This window comes from Barbus barbus, assembly GCF_936440315.1.
Source record: "Barbus barbus genome assembly, chromosome: 29".
In the NCBI taxonomy this organism is placed as follows: domain Eukaryota; kingdom Metazoa; phylum Chordata; class Actinopteri; order Cypriniformes; family Cyprinidae; genus Barbus; species Barbus barbus.
Genome location: NC_136757.1, coordinates 14,967,690 through 14,985,794, shown reverse-complemented (window position 1 = coordinate 14,985,794; position 18,105 = coordinate 14,967,690). Strand labels below are relative to the sequence as shown.

General features: G+C 37.5%; 1 protein-coding gene across 1 annotated transcript in view; it reads left to right on the top strand.

Moving 5' to 3' along the window:
* LOC306849091 (glutamate receptor ionotropic, delta-2-like) overlaps positions 1–18,105 on the top strand; it is a gene marked incomplete at both ends in the record, with an annotated part of 138,479 nt that overhangs the window by 32,098 nt on the left and 88,276 nt on the right. The window contains 2 exons of the mRNA XM_079383944.1: positions 12,572–12,745; positions 16,270–16,431. Of these exons, the coding sequence (XP_079240070.1) occupies positions 12,572–12,745; positions 16,270–16,431 (336 nt within the window). The remainder of the gene's footprint in view (positions 1–12,571; positions 12,746–16,269; positions 16,432–18,105) is intronic.

The window sequence follows — 18,105 nt, the reverse complement described above, 5'->3', positions numbered from 1 at the left end:
TAATCAGCGCAGAAAACTACCAGATCTCTTTTGCTGTCACATATGGCGTTCGTGGTTAGTAGTACAGACTGTTTTGTCTACGAGATCTTGTATTGTCATCTTTGCCAAGAGCAAAAATGGCATTTTTTTCACAGCTGATTATCTCATAATCCATAATAATATGCTAAATGATAAATGCACAGGAAGCAAAAATCCTGATTGGAGTAACACTATAAATAATTCTACATGATAAAAAGAAGGCTTTAAAAAGATCGGTATCAGTGATCGGATCGGCAGATACTGCTTTCTGTGATCGGCAATAGGTGATCGGCCTCAAAAATCCCGATCGGAGCACCCCTATTTAATGCATCCTTCCTAATTAAAGTATTCTTTCAAAATTAATAATAATAATAAAGCTTATGGCATTGACACACTGTAAACTATTTAAGCATAAACCACAAACTGTTGTACAGAAATAGTGCCATGTTTGTTTTTTGTTTTTTTACAAATATGCTAAATGTTATGCTGCAAGTAGATGGCTTAAGGATCCCCTTTGTTGAAAACTGTTTTAAATGATACATTTACATCTGATTTCATTTAACATGATATTAGAGGTGTTTTTATCATTACATTTACATTACATGTGGTATAATTATGAATCAGTTAATCCATTTTCCCTGCAAATACATTTATAAGATTAATATGAAGTTTAAAATATTCTCTCTCAACAAAGAAACTAAAACTTCTTGGCAAAGTTTTAAGTACTCATTTGGATCCGTTGGGTCACTTATGAGGTAAAAAGAGGTGGTGCGGAGGCATCTTTGTGCAGTTGGTGGATGTAAAAGTTCACGTCTAATTCTGGGCATCTCTCCCTTTGGTTCTCTTTAATGAATACACGCCATCTCACCTTCCACTTCCAGGGCTCAGGCAGGTGGAAAATATGAAATAATAACAATAATCGTCATTCTGTGAAAGCACCTGGTTGAAGGACATTGCTTTCACCATATAATTTAAACAACTGTTTTATATTTGAAAGTGAATAGAACTTGGATGTGTCTCCTTGAAGAGGTGTTTTTTTTTCTAATTTGTAAATTGTTAAAGGCATGCCGCAACCACTCGGGTTCATTAGAAATCAAAGAAAAGGAATAATAGGAAGGAAATGAAAGAGATTTGTGATTGTGGTTAACAGTAGCTGCTTATTCTTCGCTGGGTTTTCACATTAATGCAGTTGGAGACCTCTAGTACTCAGGTGATGACTCTCTCAATGGGGAACTCAAAACCACAATCTGGATGTAAATTCACATGGCCTCCTAATTCTCGGTAGATTTACAGCTGACAGCACTTCGGATGAGTGGGCGTCTCAGAGTGATTACGGGCTTTGATCTCGCAGGCATAAGACTTTGTCAACCCGCTGTCATTCAGGGTTGTCATTGCAGCTCAACAGCTAGTCAGACCAGATTCCCAGATATTCATAATCACACTGAAATGACCAATTATGCTTCTTTGTGGTTCTTAAAGGAATGGTTTACTCAAAAATAGATTTTTTGTCATTATTTTATGTCTGGCTCTTTTAGGAGACACATGAAGTGATTTTTGAAGAATATCCTTACCACACTGTCCATATAATAACAAATGAATGGGGTGTCTGTGAAAGTGTCCAATTCTCAAAAAAGGATCAAAAATCAGAAATTTATCATAGAAGTAGTTGTGCACTGTATTCCAAATGTTCTGAAGCCATACAACAGCTTTGTGCGAAGGTGCGTCACAAAATGTCTGAAGCCCATTGTCTATTGTCAATAGTGTATGATATATGAATTGCAGTGCACATAGAATCACTTTCAAACAAACAGATTTCTCTTGGTCAGTGCGGCAAATTCACATGACCAACTTCAACCTGAGTGAAATACTCATGGAATTCCAGAATCCTTGGATTCCAATGATAGTCAATTATAATCTTCCCATTTAAAGTTGTAGAAGCTGTATGAACACAAAATATAATTTGATGCTTTTGATACCAAACCCCATTGTTTCTCGTTGTTTCATTTCTTGAAGTCAGTGATATCAAAACCGTCACAAAATAGCCTAATTGTGCAATATATAGTGTGAATAAAGACTGAACTTTGGATTTGTTCCTCGCATTAAGCTATAAAATGGCTTCAGAATACTTTGGAATATAGTGCTTGATTTGGATGGACTACTTTTATGATACTATTATGGTACTTTTATACTATTCATATGATTATTTTGGATCTTGGCAGTCCATTTTCTATTCACAGTACATTTTTAAGTTTTTTTTTGTGTTTAATAAAAGAAAGAAAGTAAGGCATGGAGGTTTGTAACGACATGAGGCAGTCAAAATGGTGGTCTGTTTGCTAATTTCCTGAGCCTGATTCTGCCCAGGGGATGACTCTGTTTAACTTGGATAGATCTTTTGCTTGAGGATTTTCCTAGATTTCTGTATGAGCATCTCAATCTCGTCTGTGCAAACTTTCAGCTCACTGCCAGAATCAATACCTTCCTCTTTGGCAATGGATGGTATACCTCTCACTATCAACTTTAATTGCATATTTAACAGAAAAGAAAAAAAACAGCATGGATGCAGCCACTCAAATATTTAGCCTTTTACTATGTCTAATATAGATGCATATTTGTTTGGGTCAAGCGCACTCTGTAACACCCTTGAACTTTTTCTTGGCATTAAGACAAGCCTTAGAGGTTCATCTTGGACTAGTAGAAGTTAAGCCAATGCTTTAATTAAGCTCAGCCATCTGCCTCAAAACTTTTGACTGTATATGCACAACTGCTTTGAGCCACGCACACTTTTCATTAGCCACTTTAATGACCTCACAAAACCTTAGACATAAAAATGATTGGACCATGTAATTAATAACAGTGGCCACTTTATGGCTACTCATGTTTCGGTGTCAAGAGGTTGTGATGTACTTTTTTTTCTGGATCTTGCTAATATATCAAGCTGATCTTAGCATTTTCAAAGGAAACCTCAACATCACTTACTGAGCTAATGATTACACCCGGCATTTAGTACATATGAGACTGGAGAGTGCTGTAAAACTTAGTCTATCTATCTGTCTGTCTATCTGTCTATCTATCTATCTATCTATCTATCTATCTATCTATCTATCTGTCTGTCTGTCTGTCTGTCTGTCTGTCTGTCTGTCTGTCTGTCTCATAAAAAATGTATAACAAATTTTTTTTCCTGTTAAATGTGCAGTTTTGATTAAAAATGTTTATAGAGTTCATCACTTTGAATGAACTATTTATGAAATGAAATGGGATCAATGATGGTGATTAGGAATGGCTTAGTTTTTTTTTTCCTTTTAAAAAGCAAATTTATTATTACAATTCATTATTTGGGGTTACCACCCACGCTTGCACTTGACACTAATTAACATATTCCTAATTAATTTGTTGCAGACAAATATGGTAATTTTATATTAAAAATAATAATAATAACAAAAAGGCAAAATGTTAGAACACTCCCCAGTCTCTCCTGTGATGAAGACCCCCGGCATAAAGCCCGCTGAGCTCTGTTTGTCAAATACTGCCATCTTGTACCAGTTGATGGAAAATTTTATTCCTCGTCTCTTTTGTAATTGTAAAGTTTTATTAGGTGTTTGTGGAAGATTAAAACACTATTAGCGCTTCAGCCGTCAGAATCTCCAGCTGTTCCTTTTGTTTATGACCAAAATGTTTTATGACACCCAAATTTAGTCACCTACACAATTATGGTTAATGAAATGCGGTGCTGGTACAGTGGGCAGGAGAAACATTGGTGAAGGGTTTTTGTGTCGTGTTGGTGTGGAGAGAGAGAACCAAAGATGGGATCCAATGGGAGGAACAGTGTGTAGTTTAAAGTGCCCCTATTATGGGTAATGAAAGGTTCATATTTTGGTTTTGGGAGTCCTCAATAACTTGTTGACATTGCATGCAAGGTCAAAAAAACACATTCATTGTCTTATAATATGCATTTATTTTTACCTTACTTGCTCAACGACTCCCAAACGATTCGCTCAACGATTCATTTTCCCAAACCCCTCCTTTGCGTGATGCTAATCTGCGGTGATTGGTCTCATTTTCATTTCATCATGCCTGTAACGCTTGATAAAGAAGTGGTTTGTGTGCACAGTGCTGCTTTGTGTACAGCGGTATTTTACGCTCCAAAAGAGCCACCATAGTGGCAAAGAATGAATTTGCATTTTCACTCAGACCAATGCGAAAAGGCCAACAAGTGGGCGGGTAATATGCTAATGTTTCATGTTGACGTCAACATGAAACGGCTTGGGATTCATTTTAAAAGCGACTTTTCAATGATTCAGAGTCTTTTGTTTGAGAGACAATAACTTTATACACAGTGCACTTTCAGATTTAAACTTTGCAGGATGTTTTCATTCACTGCTACACACTGCATGAAAGGTCATTTTCAAACATCCATAATAGGGACACTTTAAGATACATATGGAGACAGAGTTTACAACATATATTTACAGGCTCTAATACGGTTTGGATATTTAAGTGCCTCTGTTATACTGTAGATGTCAAATTTCATAAACCTTTGACTTGTCCAATATTAAACCTTTGAGCAATCATTAAGTTCAGCAGAAACCCTGCAGCTGTCATTGCTTTTTATAATAAATGAATCGCATGATTGGAAGGGACAGTGCGCCGTACACTCTTCTAAACTATTCAGTTTCTAATTGGCCAAATGTTTCTTTCTTTCTCTCTAGGTGGTGGAAACAAATCTTGTGGCTTTTGACTGTCATTGGATCATCATAAATGAGGTGGGTTCTTTAGCTATTTTATTTTGAGAAATCTAGTTTATTCTTTCTGTAAGCACATTTGAATATATTTGCATCTTTATATCTTTATTTTCTAAGTGAGAGGCGGACAAGGCGGACATTTTGAGCCTGATGAAGGTGGCCAGATAAGGACAAATTACAGCTCAATGATTTAAATTAGATTTGGCAAGCATGGGAGTAGCGCTCTAAAATAATTCAGCGCTTTCCTTAAAGAATAAAGCATTTTTCCAAAATGATCCTGCGACAAGGAGAAGACAATGAAGATATAGACCTTGAGCCCATCTGCCTGAATTATAGCTATTTCAGTAACTTAAAAGTCACTCTCTATGGTAACCTCTATTAATCTCTCTGGTTTTATTTAAAATGGTCATATAAATCAGTTTGGTCTTTTTGAATAATAGAGTTGAGTGCACTATGAAATTGTACTGTGACAAATTCACTCCCCAGTCCAAAAAGGCCATGTATTGAACCTCAATGCAAAAACTTTGCAACATTTTGAAGTCGGCTCAGAAACTAGGTTTACCCAGTCATGTTTAGGTAGTAAGGAGGAATTTCTATAGATTCTGTTATTGCTATGACTAGAAGAATTAACTTGGTGTAAAATTTGTGAAAGTCCTTCAAACATTTGCTGTTCCTGTCTGTGTGCGGCACCAGCTGCTCTGCACATATTTACAAAGTTAGGAAAAAGTGGCTAAAATAAATTTTAGGGCTGTCACAATTCCTGATACAATTTGAATTCTCAATCCTCGATTGGATTTTGGGCATGTCGATTAACCGTCAAAATACCGGAATTCACAAACGCTACGATTCAGTTACATATATGCAATGCAGGTATATCCACTTTAATTATTTACATGCATGTAGGCTATGTATGTGTGTGTGTCAGAGCGGCTCCACTCACAGTAAGTAAATACTGATCCACACGAACTGTTATCATTTACATGTATGGAGCGTCTCAAACTCCATCTCTGCATATTGTTGTGAGTTTGGGTTTATTATAACGTTCATCTGGGAACCCAACATTCGCCATTTCATCAGATTTGTAAGGTAAATCATTTATAAACCTAAGCAAACACAGGAGAATACGATGGCTGAGTCCGAAAGCTCTAACATGTTGCCTTCGGAGGCAGCATTCCAAAGCAGGAAGGTATCAAGGGACATCCGAATACAAATTCTGCTTCAATTCCTGTCTCCAGAGGTACCTTCTTCTGATCGAATTTTGAAGGCAGCATAGGGTTAAAGTGGAAGTGAAGCAGTTTACATTAAGTAAATTGATTTCTACTTTAATTAAAAAATACATAACATACATGATTAATGTAACCGTTTTAAAGAAAAAAGGATGTTTTGTTATAGCTTTTGGAGCAAGGGCGCCGCCATCTTGCAGTACCACCACGTGTGACGTCACATGGTTGGTTCGCTCTGCTGGCCAGACAAGTAAAGCATTTATTTACTTTTTGAACACACAAATGTTATTTTAACACATAAATGTTTTGATTTTCACCATCAATATCACCTCGTTTTGATCATTGTGTCCCAAACAATGTTTTCATAATGCGAGGCGCAACATGATGTAAACAAACAATGCTTCATACAGTATCGTTCATACGGCATCTTATGTCAGATCTTTCAGACATATTTGCATTACACTGCCTCGTTCACCAGTAGTGGTATGCAACATACAGTATTTTATGTTAATCTGCGAATTTACCTGCTGTTAAGAGAATGCAGTTTAACTATACACCTATCTGGGCTAGTGCTGCCTTATCATTCTCACGTGCTTGAAATCTTGTCAGTTTAAACATTAAAGTGTTTTAAGACATTCAAAAGTGAGTCAGCACGAAAGTGATTTCAGTGCGGTACTCACGCACCGTGACAGATTGTTTCTTTGCGTGCACGCACAGACACACATACACACACGCAAAAAGCACTCGGCTCGGACTGCATGCGAGTAACAAATTGAGTCCTCTTTCTAGTCTGCTTGAGCAAATGCACAGAATATTATGTTCATGGCTGTTTTGATGAGTATCCACGTAAACACGATTTGTTTCCGACCTGCTCTTCACCCCAAACCAGAGCAGGTTCACGACGACTTCCACCTGTAACGGCAGTACTGCTCGGTCCCCTCACCGTATCGGCTCAAATGCATTAGTAATTGGACTTATTATGGGCTCAGCAGTCCTTTCAAGTTCAACTTCCTTCATTTCAACAAGCATGTGTACATAATGTATAGATATACTTATATATGACTTTATTGGCCAACGGATCGAACCAATCCTGTGACGTCATACGCGATGGTACTGCAAGATGGCGGTGCCCTTGCTCCAAAAGCAATAACAAAACATCTTTTTTTTTCTTCAAAACGGTTACATTAATCCTGTTTGTTATATATTCTTTAATTAAAGTGGAAATCACTTTACTAAATAATGTAAACTTGACTGACTGCTTCACTTCCACTTTAAAGGTCATTGCACACTGAGTCCGACATTTTCGTATGTTAAAAAATAAATACGACCTCACGTTGTGGCAATCACGTTTACACACTGCCTCTGAAACTTTCGTCCGTCATAAAAAAATTCGGATCAGGTTTGATTTTCTGCGTTTTCGCGTCTGTAGCATGCATTTTGATAGGAAAGGATGAGGAATATGAAAAAACTGAAAAAAGCACGCAAAAATTTCAGACTTGGTGCGCAATGGCCTTAAGGCTAGAAGGGATACGTATGGCGCTACTGGGCATGCGCACATCAAAACAGCGTAATTTTTGTCACACTGTACAACAATAATTACTATTTTTTCATTATTGTAAGGGGTAGGTGTAGACGTTTATAAAACATAATCTAATAGGTAGAAAATTAATTTCATTGTTCGTTTCCGGTCGGAGCTGTATCCCTTCTAGCCACAGCCGCAGCATAGATGTATCCTTCGCTGCCTTTGATATCCCACAATCTTGTGCGTTCCATTCCGTGACGGTTGAGCTAAAAAATAAAGATGGCGTCTGAAAGTTGTGTTTGGTGGTCAGTTGTAAATGTATATTTCTGACTAACTTTTTGCACTTTTGATGTTATTTCTAGTGAGAAATCAGTATTATAGTAATTAAATATTCGTTTAGTCATCACCAAAACTCATTCTATTTTGTTGTAGATCATTAAACCGTTACGCTGCCTCAGAAGCCTGTTCAAAATCAGTTTTATGAGGTGCCTTCGTGCAAAAACGCTGCCTGCAAAGTCATTGTCTGATAAGGCAGTGAAGCAGCAAGTCAGCTGCCTAGGCTATAGTCTTTGACGCAGCCATCAACATCTTTCTCAATAGGCTAACTGTTCAGCGCAATTTCAAAATAAAATTTTAAATATTCGCTCTGAGTTTACACCTTTTGGATTGGATTGGATTGGATTGGATTCAATTTATTGTCATTGCACATGTAGGTACAAGGCAACGAAATGCAATAGAGAAGAAGAAATACAGCATAACATGAGGAAAGAGAGGAGAAAAAAAAGTGTCCTCACACTACGTCCTTGGAAGAGAGTGCAGTGTGAGAACAGACAAAAAACCTCAGCATAAAGCACAGTCAACACAGGAACATAACTTGCATAGTAATCCTAGTTCAGACGAAACAGCCATCCGGCCAGCAGCCATTACAGCGCAAACCCACGGACCCGTTAACACCTGACAGGATGAAGCGACGAAGGCGTGGGATGGGGGTAGGGAGGTGTATGAGTGTGTGTATGTGTAAGTTCGTGTGAGTTCGTATGCCTTGAAATCCGTTTCGCCAGCACTCCAAACCAGTCGACTCAGTTCGCAGGTTGTGATGCGACATAGCAATTGCCATGGAAACGACCTTGGACAGAGCACAAGCGCCCGACAATAACAAGGTGTTTTTGGGAGGAGGGATGGAAGAAAGAGCGTCTCCCTGCAGTATTCACCGGAGAGTTGATACCAGAGCGGCCTTGCCAAGCCGTTCTGTTGTGGGAAGCCGGAAAGAGATAAGATTGTTTTGTCTTAGTGCGAACAGCTGTCTTCCAGTTTCACAGCTATTCTCATTGTCCATTCTGATCTCCATGTCCATCAATTTTTCATGACGGGCAGCCGTGAGAGGTTTTGGATAGCCAGTCCCGTCTCCTTAATTTTCTGATAATTTAGGGCAACGCCTAATCCAAATAGCAGAAACCCAGTTATCATTGTTCCGAATAAGAAGATGTCTTCAATGTCCTCCACGGAGAGAGCCGCCAGACACACGACCCGCCATCTCTCCCATGCGTCCATTGTGTAGCCAGCAGCAAACGTCCCAGCGGGACATTCCGGTTCTCCAGATCCCGCTTTCCTAGTCGAGAAGATGGTGTCAATTGCATTTAGAGACCAGTTGATCAGATCCATAATTTCGGTTTTGTAAATAGTGCAGCGAGAGTCTCTTAAGAAGGACAGGACAATACAAGAGCGCAAGCAGGGAAGTTCAGGAGGGAGGGAGGGAAGAAAAATGCGACCGCCTTCGAACAGAGCCAAACGAGAATCCACATGATGTCCACATATTCAAGAAATTACAGTAGCTGTAGCATTTCTGTATTTAAGAGATGGCCAAATATTTAAAATTAAGTGGGAATTTGAATTAAAGGATTAGTTCACTTTTAAAAAAACTTTTGCTGATAATTTACTCACCCCCATGTCATCCAAGATGTCCATGTCTTTCTTTCTTCAGTCGAAAAGAAATTAAGGTTTTTGATGAAAACATTTCTCCATATAATGAACTTCAATGGGGCCCAAACGGTTCAAGGTCCAAATGACAGTTTCAGTGCAGCTTCAAAGGCCTTTAAACGATACCAGACGATGAATAAGGGTCTTATCTAGCGAAACGATCGGTCATTTCAAAAATAAATAAAAAAGTTTAAGTTTTATAAGCACAAATGCTCGCCTTGCTCTGTTCTGTGATGCGCGTTCGTGACGTCACGTAATACGCAATTACGTGGAAAAAGGTCATGGTTGATGTAGGCGGAAGTACCGAGTCAGTAGGCTTTTTAATATTAAAACACCCAGGATACGCACACGAAATGGGCATTTTAAACGATAAACTGACACAAAGACATTTGAATATGTGTATATGGTCCTCCTTTCGCACATTTGTAAACACTGACTCGGTACTTCCGCCTAAGTCAACCGTGACCTTTTCAACGTCATTGCGTATTACGTGACGTCACGGACGCGCATCACATTACAGAGCAAGGTAAGGTTCGGTAAGGTCTATTTTTCTTACTACAAAAAATATATATATAATTATAAAACATTATAATTACTCGATTAATCGTCAGAATGATCGACTGATTAATTGATTATCTATATAATCCTTACTAATTTATTTATTTTCATTTTCATTTTAATAGTTTTAATAATTTTAATTTTAATATAATGTCCTCAATACTAAGCAGCTTTCATTGAAGAATGGAGCACTGGTAACAGCCCACTCAGCAGAGGGCTGTATCTCATTTCACATGCAAACAGGGCATTGATAGCTGCTATTTAAAGGCATAACAGCAAAATAAGTAAATTAATAATTCTAAGGGTCATAGGGATAGTCATGGAAAATTTAATTATTACCATTTCTGGCATAAAATAAGTTGTCTAACATTATAAAACGACTGTGGCAAAACAAAACAAAAACAAACAAACTTTTAGGCAGGTGGAGCACTTAGTGCATCTGAGGAAAGTTTTATGTCCTCGTATGTTAAACACAAAGGCACATGGCATTACCTTGACATGTCTCTGTATGGACACGCATTGCTCATGGTTGGCCTTGCTTGACAGCACTCATAGGGGACAAAACAAGCAACCCTAAAATTGGGCCATAACCCTGTAGGCTCATATTTGTGTCATTCTAATTTAGCGCTCCTAATTAAGCATCAAGGGCCTTTGCGTTTGTCATCCAGGGGTAGAATAAGCCACTCAGTGTTGGTATTTTCAGGTCTGTATAAGCATGATGTCCTTTCTGCTCTTGAAATTTGTGCAGCAACCTATAAAGGCCTCCTAAATTATCCTCCGTCATTCCTACCACGTTAGTTAACAGTGGCACAAACATCGTTTGACAGTGTTCAACTGTGCGTCAGGCAAGATTTTGATTTGTCCAATCAGAAACCTTAAAATTACCTTTCAGAGAGCAGGTTGCATTGTAGACAACTTTAATTTGAATCTTACTGAAGGCTGAACGGCTTCGACATTCTAAGTAAGTTCCTCATCGGCGTGCCACAAGTTCAGATTTAATGACATACTTCATGAGAGCCAGTCACCAGCAATCACAGCTCTGCAGGTGAGAATGAAACTCAAAAGTGAAGGCTGTCAGAGGGAACAGCTTGGCCGCTCTGAAGTCTACCTTCACTGGGGGACGTTCCCTGTCCATTCTCATCACATCATTCCCAGCTCACTCACCATTCTGCCCGTCTGTGGAAAAGATGGCTTCGGGCTAAAATTAGCAATCATTCCTCCCAAGGCTGCTCAAGGACATGCGAGCGCACTCGGTCATTTCTTTCTCCCTTTTGGCAGCGCTCTGAATAACCATTCATGAGAATAATTGTAATACTAATGATGATTTTTATGTAGTTATGTTTCTTGTATTTAAATTGGGCCCATTTTTAGCTAAGTGGAGAGTGGAGAATTTGACCTTGACTTAATGAAAGAGGACAACTTAACCATGTGTGAAGATAGTTTAGTTTGTGTGTCAGTACTGGTGTAAGGACTCAATGTTTATAATGAAGGAGCATTATTTGTTTAACTGAAACTAATTTTCATCTCGTTCTTTCTTTCTTTCTTTCTTTCTTTCTTTCTTTCTTTCTTTCTTTCTTTCTTTCTTTAACCTTGGTGAGCTTTTTTAACCAGATAAAAACAGTGTTGTCCGTTTCACTTAATTTCAATAATTTTATTAAAATTAATTTTTAATTTGAACAAAACACTGTTCTAAAATTTTTATTTTTGATTGTACTATATAATCTGTGTTAAATCCATTTCTAGATTTGCTGTTTTTTTTTTAATACAAAATATAATTGCTTCATTACATTCATGTTTTTAATATCTAGGACATTTTTTCATACATTTGGTGGCATTTTTGCCCTGCATTATTTTGTGGCCCTGATCAGTATTGTTCATTTTTTTTATATTTTGAGATATAATATTTAAGAAAGTTAATCAATAACTATATGTACTTACTATTTTCTTATTAATAAACATATAATTAATTGTTAATTTAATTAAGTTTTTCTCTTGTTGGCTAACCTATAATCTTTTGTCGTATAGTCCATGCTAAATAAATATTTTATCAGTTAAAATTCTCCCAGTATAGAATTTTAATGTCTACAATTATGACATTTGTTACAGTAATGAACAGTTACCTGTACAGTAAGTCAGAAGAAAAGAAAGGTTTATAGAGCTGGTAGGAATGTTCTGGTTACTACATGATTCATGTAGACATATTTGGAAGATGATAAAACACTTGCAGTAAGTAATGGAACCAAAAAGATAACATTTTGTTTCTTATTTAATCTCAACCCCTTTTTCTTTCTCTCAAACCGAATTTGAGGCAAAGTTATAGTTGATTATTTACTAAATTGAAAATCATGATTGTATTGTTGTTGTTTTTTTCTTCCTGGACCTCTGCTCTTTCTTTTCCTGTCAAGTGTGGGGAAAAAAGCTGTTCTCAGCAAGATGCTTTTTATCTTTCTAGCCTATTTTCACTGCACATGGAAAATCCCTTTTCTTCTGACATTATTCTCTCTTTCTCTGTGCTTTTTCCTCGTGTGCTGCAGGAGATTACAGACATGGATGTGCAGGAGCTGGTGATGAAGTCTTTAGGTCGCCTGACCCTGGTGAGACAGACCTTCCCTTTCCCACAGAACAACAGCCAGCGCTGCGTCCGGAACAACCACCGCATCAACACGTCCCTCTGCGACCCCAAAGACCCGAAGGCACAGATGTTAGAGGTGTGATTCATTTCCAATACTCATAACTCATGAATTCAAGTTAATCATAAATCATTTGCCTTAATTTCCTTTTTTGATTGTGTTCATTAACTGTCATCGTTAGCCTTTGAGCTAACTTCCTTCGAAAACTAGAAAATGTCTATGTGAAAATTAGCAATCTTATTTTGCTGGGTTTTCAGTTCTTTCAATGTGCCTGTGGGTGCCATTCCAGTTTTCTGTCCAACTAAATGTATTTTCCCACATGTAAATTTACACAAATGACAACATAAATTAACAGATGTGTTGTGTATTGAGCCGCATTCATTACTGGTAAACACTGCACCGTATATCAATACACATTTTTTTCAAAACCCCTACTCTATATTAATTCATAGTTGCGTGGGTATATTGGTATCGACAAGGCAAATATATATTTTCAGCAGGGCCAGGAGATATTTTTGAAATTCACAAAACAGGACGATGATTTTAATAACTTTTTTATTTGGTCATTAAGTTACCAAAATAATGTGTCATTACATTAGTTTCACAATTCCTTCTTGTCTTTTGAATATGTGTTCAAGATATTTTAATAGTCTCTATGATTTAAAATTGAGTAGCAAAAATGGCATTAAAGTTGAAAAGTTTGCGTTATCACTTTACAGAGGTCTCTGCATGGTTTTAATAAAAACACACAGTATATAGTATGTAGATCTCAAAATTCACTTGTAAGTGAATAATTGTTGTTATTTTGAACTTTGTTTGTATCAACATAAATTTTTGGGGTCACTATATGTTTTGAATTTCATCAAAAGGTAGAAAAATATTGAGTTGTAATTCAGCCATTATTTTCAGTATGTCAAATATGAGGGAACAGGTTCTCTTCTCCATGTAATATTGAATGCATATATTGAATGCAGCTCATGTTTGACGTTAAGGATTCAGTTTTGCTCAGTATTCAGGAGTCCAACCCTATTTTACCCTGCACTGAAGCACATCCCTCTTTCTCGACATATATCCCACCCTCCCTTTGGAATACTCCTTTGCACCTCCCGTTCCCTTTAGACCACTGATCACTCATCATCCCTGGAGAGACCCACTAACTCCTGCACTTCAAACAGACTTAATAGATTTTCCTGGTCAGCCGATCTTCTCCCCCCTGAATTTAACCCGTCTTTGTCTGTTTACCCCCTTGGCAGTGGCAGCTTTGTTGCTTCGTTGGTCTTGACTCCTCCTGCAAATGCTATAAATAGCGAAAAACGAAATAGCCTTCCCGAAAAACAGCCCACCCAAAAAATGCACTTTGTGTCCAAGACATGAAACATAAATCAATAAGTAAGCCCTTTATGTTTTCGTTCTTGAAGATGAAAAATGCAGTGAATGGGGAAAAGTCACACAGCTCGACGCTGTTGCTTGGTAGTCTTGTGGATCCCTGTCAAGTCTGCTTCTTTGGGTCATAGCTCTTTATGTACGCCCATTCTCTCGGTATACAATGAGTTGTTTTATGGGAGTCAGGAAGAGTAAGCACAAGCAGCATCAGTGTTTCCGCTCTGTGTTGGGATGGCGAAGCCCATTCCCTTTAAAACTGGAGGATAAAACTCGAGAAACATAAGACGAGAGCATCATCCCTGTCAACTACATCATCTTATTCCCCAGTCTGCTTTGAAGTCGATGTACATATATACTGCGTAATTGGCAGTTAGTTTGGCAGCTCTCAAAGCCATTACAGCCTCATACCTGCAAATGCCTGTTGATGGAGCCAACCGAGCGTGACTCCTAACATAATTAGAATAGCCTTTCCTTTGTGCTTCTCTGTTTACTGGTGAAGATTTTTGTCAAGGCTATGGCCGTATGCAAATAGATTACCCGGACGGATTGCGTTCTTGACAATTATGCCAAACCAAAGTTGATAGCGAGAGGTTTTTCTCAGCTATTTGTCAACATGGTTGGGATTACTCAGACACTCGATACAGTGTCAAGTATGTGGGAGCAGCGTGGGTTAATAAACAACGCTGGAAACCTAATGACCGCTTCACTCTATTTATTACCTTCTCATTAAAATGGAGACAACACTCGGGCTAGATCAGAGCCGTGCAATCGATCAGAGTGGAATTAACTTTCTCCTTTGTGCTGACATCACACGAAGTGTTAGAGCTTGTGTATGATTGAAGTTGCCAATTGTCCTGTATAATGTGGAACCGTATCTAAGGTAACAGTGTTGTGTGCTATTTGAATGCATTTGGCCTTTCATTATTTTCACTACTAATCAAACTTTCAGGTTGTTTGAAAAAAGTTTGTTATTCTCACCAAGGCTGCATTTCTTTGATCAAAAAATACAGTAAAAATAGTAATATTGTGAATTATTATTATTTATTTTTTTAATGGCCTTGTTTCACAGACAGGGTTTAGACTAAACCAGGATAGTCCATTGTTCAATTAGGACAAGTTTTTTATAAACGTGCCTTAGAACAAACATTACAGGTGTGCATCTTGAGACAAAATGCCTTAGATTATAGTCTGGGATTAGGTTTAAGCATTGTCTGTGAAACCGGGGGAATATATATTAAAACTAAAAGCTAATTTATTCCTGTAATGGCAAAGCTGAATTTTTAGCAGACATTGCTCCAGTCTTTCAAAAATCATTCTAATATGCTGATTTAGTGTTCAAGAAATATGTATTATTGATATTATTCATGTAATTAATATTATTAATGTATGTGGAAACAACGATCAGTTTTTTTCCACGATTCTTTGAATAGAAAGTTCAACGGAACAACAGTTATTTGAAATAGTTTTTTTGTTTTTTGTTTTTTTACATTATAAACGCCTTTGCTGTCAGGTTTGATCAATGTACTGAATAAAACTATTAAATATTACAGTACTGATTATTCATTAAAAAAAAAAAAAACTGTCCTCATTCTTTTGGATAGAGTGTACAGACATTTTGTTTAAAATGTCAGTTGCCATGCATGTTTTGCTTAAATTTCAGATGGAGATTAAGAGTATCCTATATTTTCTTGAAGAAACTTCCCAACGCCTCCCAGAATAGCAACAGAGCACTATGCATTTATGCTGCAAAACTCAATACACAGACTCCATATACTGATATCTTGACGCAAAGCCATTTTTGGCCTCGCCTGTTTACATTTACTCGAGACCAAATTGACTGTTTACATTAAAACCATGCCAAGATGACCAAATAAAAAACATATTGTGCGGTTACAATTGATGTCCCAGGTCAGACAAGAACACTAAAGCCTGTATGCATATACAAGCGTATTATGATTATGGAAATAACAGGTATTGTGTGTGTTTTTTTTTTTTCTGTTGCTTATTAAACTCCATTGTCTTCGAGGGCTCGTTCAATGCGTGCAGCCTGTTGTCATTTCCACTGTAGAGACCTTTCATCTCAGCTGTACACACTCAGACATAAATCTTTTTCTTGTAAGAGAATATTAATCTGGTGTCTCTGGCTCTCTGTGCTCACGTCGTCTGTTCCTTTTCTTTTTGTGTCTTTGTTTCCCTGCTGCTTTTTGTCGTCTTGTCAGATCACCAACCGCTACATCTACGACACGGTGCTGCTGCTGGCCAACACCTTCCACAGGAAGCTGGAGGACCGGAAATGGCACAGCATGGCGAGTCTTTCATGCATACGCAAGGGCTCCAAACCTTGGCAGGGTGGCAAGTCTATGCTGGATACCGTGAAGAAGGTACAGCACTGTACAGGGCTTTATGATAAACGTGACCTGCTGGCCCGAGGCCAGTATCAGGCTGCTTGATAGAACTGTGCATTGCAAACTTAAACTTTTAGTTATTCAGACGTAGATTGTGAAATTGTGTAGTAATAGTCTAACACTTACGTAAAGCCTTTATGTATAATGCATTATAAAGGGTTATTAAAGGGTACAATGCGTTGTAATAATTCACAATGTGCATTGTAATACATTATTTCTTGTTGTTAATAATTATAACTGAATTTAAATGCGTAGTGTAACAATGAATTGATAAGATGTGGTTACAATTATTCATGAGATTGTACAATGTATTATAAGGTCTATTACAAGGCATAATTAATGCATTAAAACTACTTTTATAATGAATCATACATACAGGCTTTAAGTAAATTGTTATTTTTTAATAATTTATGAATTTATAGCTGTCATAGGTAACATTTATTTTTATTAGTGTTTCATATTTCATTTTTACTTTTATTAACAGTATTAATGTAAGTAACAAAAACAATTATATTAATATTTTATTTGCATTAATATTTTTCACTTTTATTAATCGTATTATTGTATGTAAAAACAAAATTGCAGTACGTTCAGGAAACAATATGTATGTGGTTATGTATCAGTTTATTTATTGCAATATTTTTGAATGTATTATAATTTGATACTGTATTTTTGTGTTTATTATTATTATTATTGTATTTATTTTTTTGTAAAGAAATCATTTCCTTAAAGGATTAAAATGTAAAAATCAGTCACCATCCAAATGTAAAACAGCCAGTTTGGTGAACTGGATCAATAAATTTTGATATGAATCACAATATTGATTCATTCATGAATCAGGCATCATTACTTGCAGCCAGATCTTGGACACATGCCAAGATTTTTTTGTGAGTAACGACTTCAATTTCGTTTCGTAATTGTATGTACTACTTTTATACAGTTTTTCCCTCCATTTCTATAGCTTTAGAGCACCAGTCTCAATCACTTTCATTATATATGAAAAGTTCCATAGAAGAAAGAAAGTAATACAGGTTAGGAACGATGTGAATAATGACAGAATGTTCATTTTTGGGTGAACTATCCATAACATTGTTAAAACTATAAAGGCCTGTGAAAAATGTTGGCAGTATGGAGCAAAACGTGACCAGGCCAACAGAAAAGGTCCTAACTCTGAGACCTGCTGTGATTAAAGAGATGTGCTTGAGTTGGAGTTTGACCTTGGATGCATTTGCATTGGAAAATGAATGACTGTTTGGTTTTGAGGACCGTAATGAGACTCTATATGTGTGCTCTTTGGGGAGAGGGGGAATGTTGTGGTACAGTGAAACTCTCCTCCCTTCTGTCTGTCTGGTGTACAGCAGGGCCACAGAAATGGCTCACTGCCTGGGGTGAGATGACAGTCGATGTTACAGGGCTAGTGACTGAGTGCTGGTTTAACACCATGCTTCGTGGTGAACGGCTTTACCCCCTAAGGGATGTACTGTTCCTCCTGTATCCACATGTATCTGATCCTCCCTGCCATCCCACAGTAGAGATATCACCTCTCGGCCGGCTCTCACCTCCACACCGCTGCCTGTGTGACAGTGGTATTAAAGCAGATAGGGCGATTTATTCAGACACTGGGTGACCGCAAGAACACACTGGCTCGTA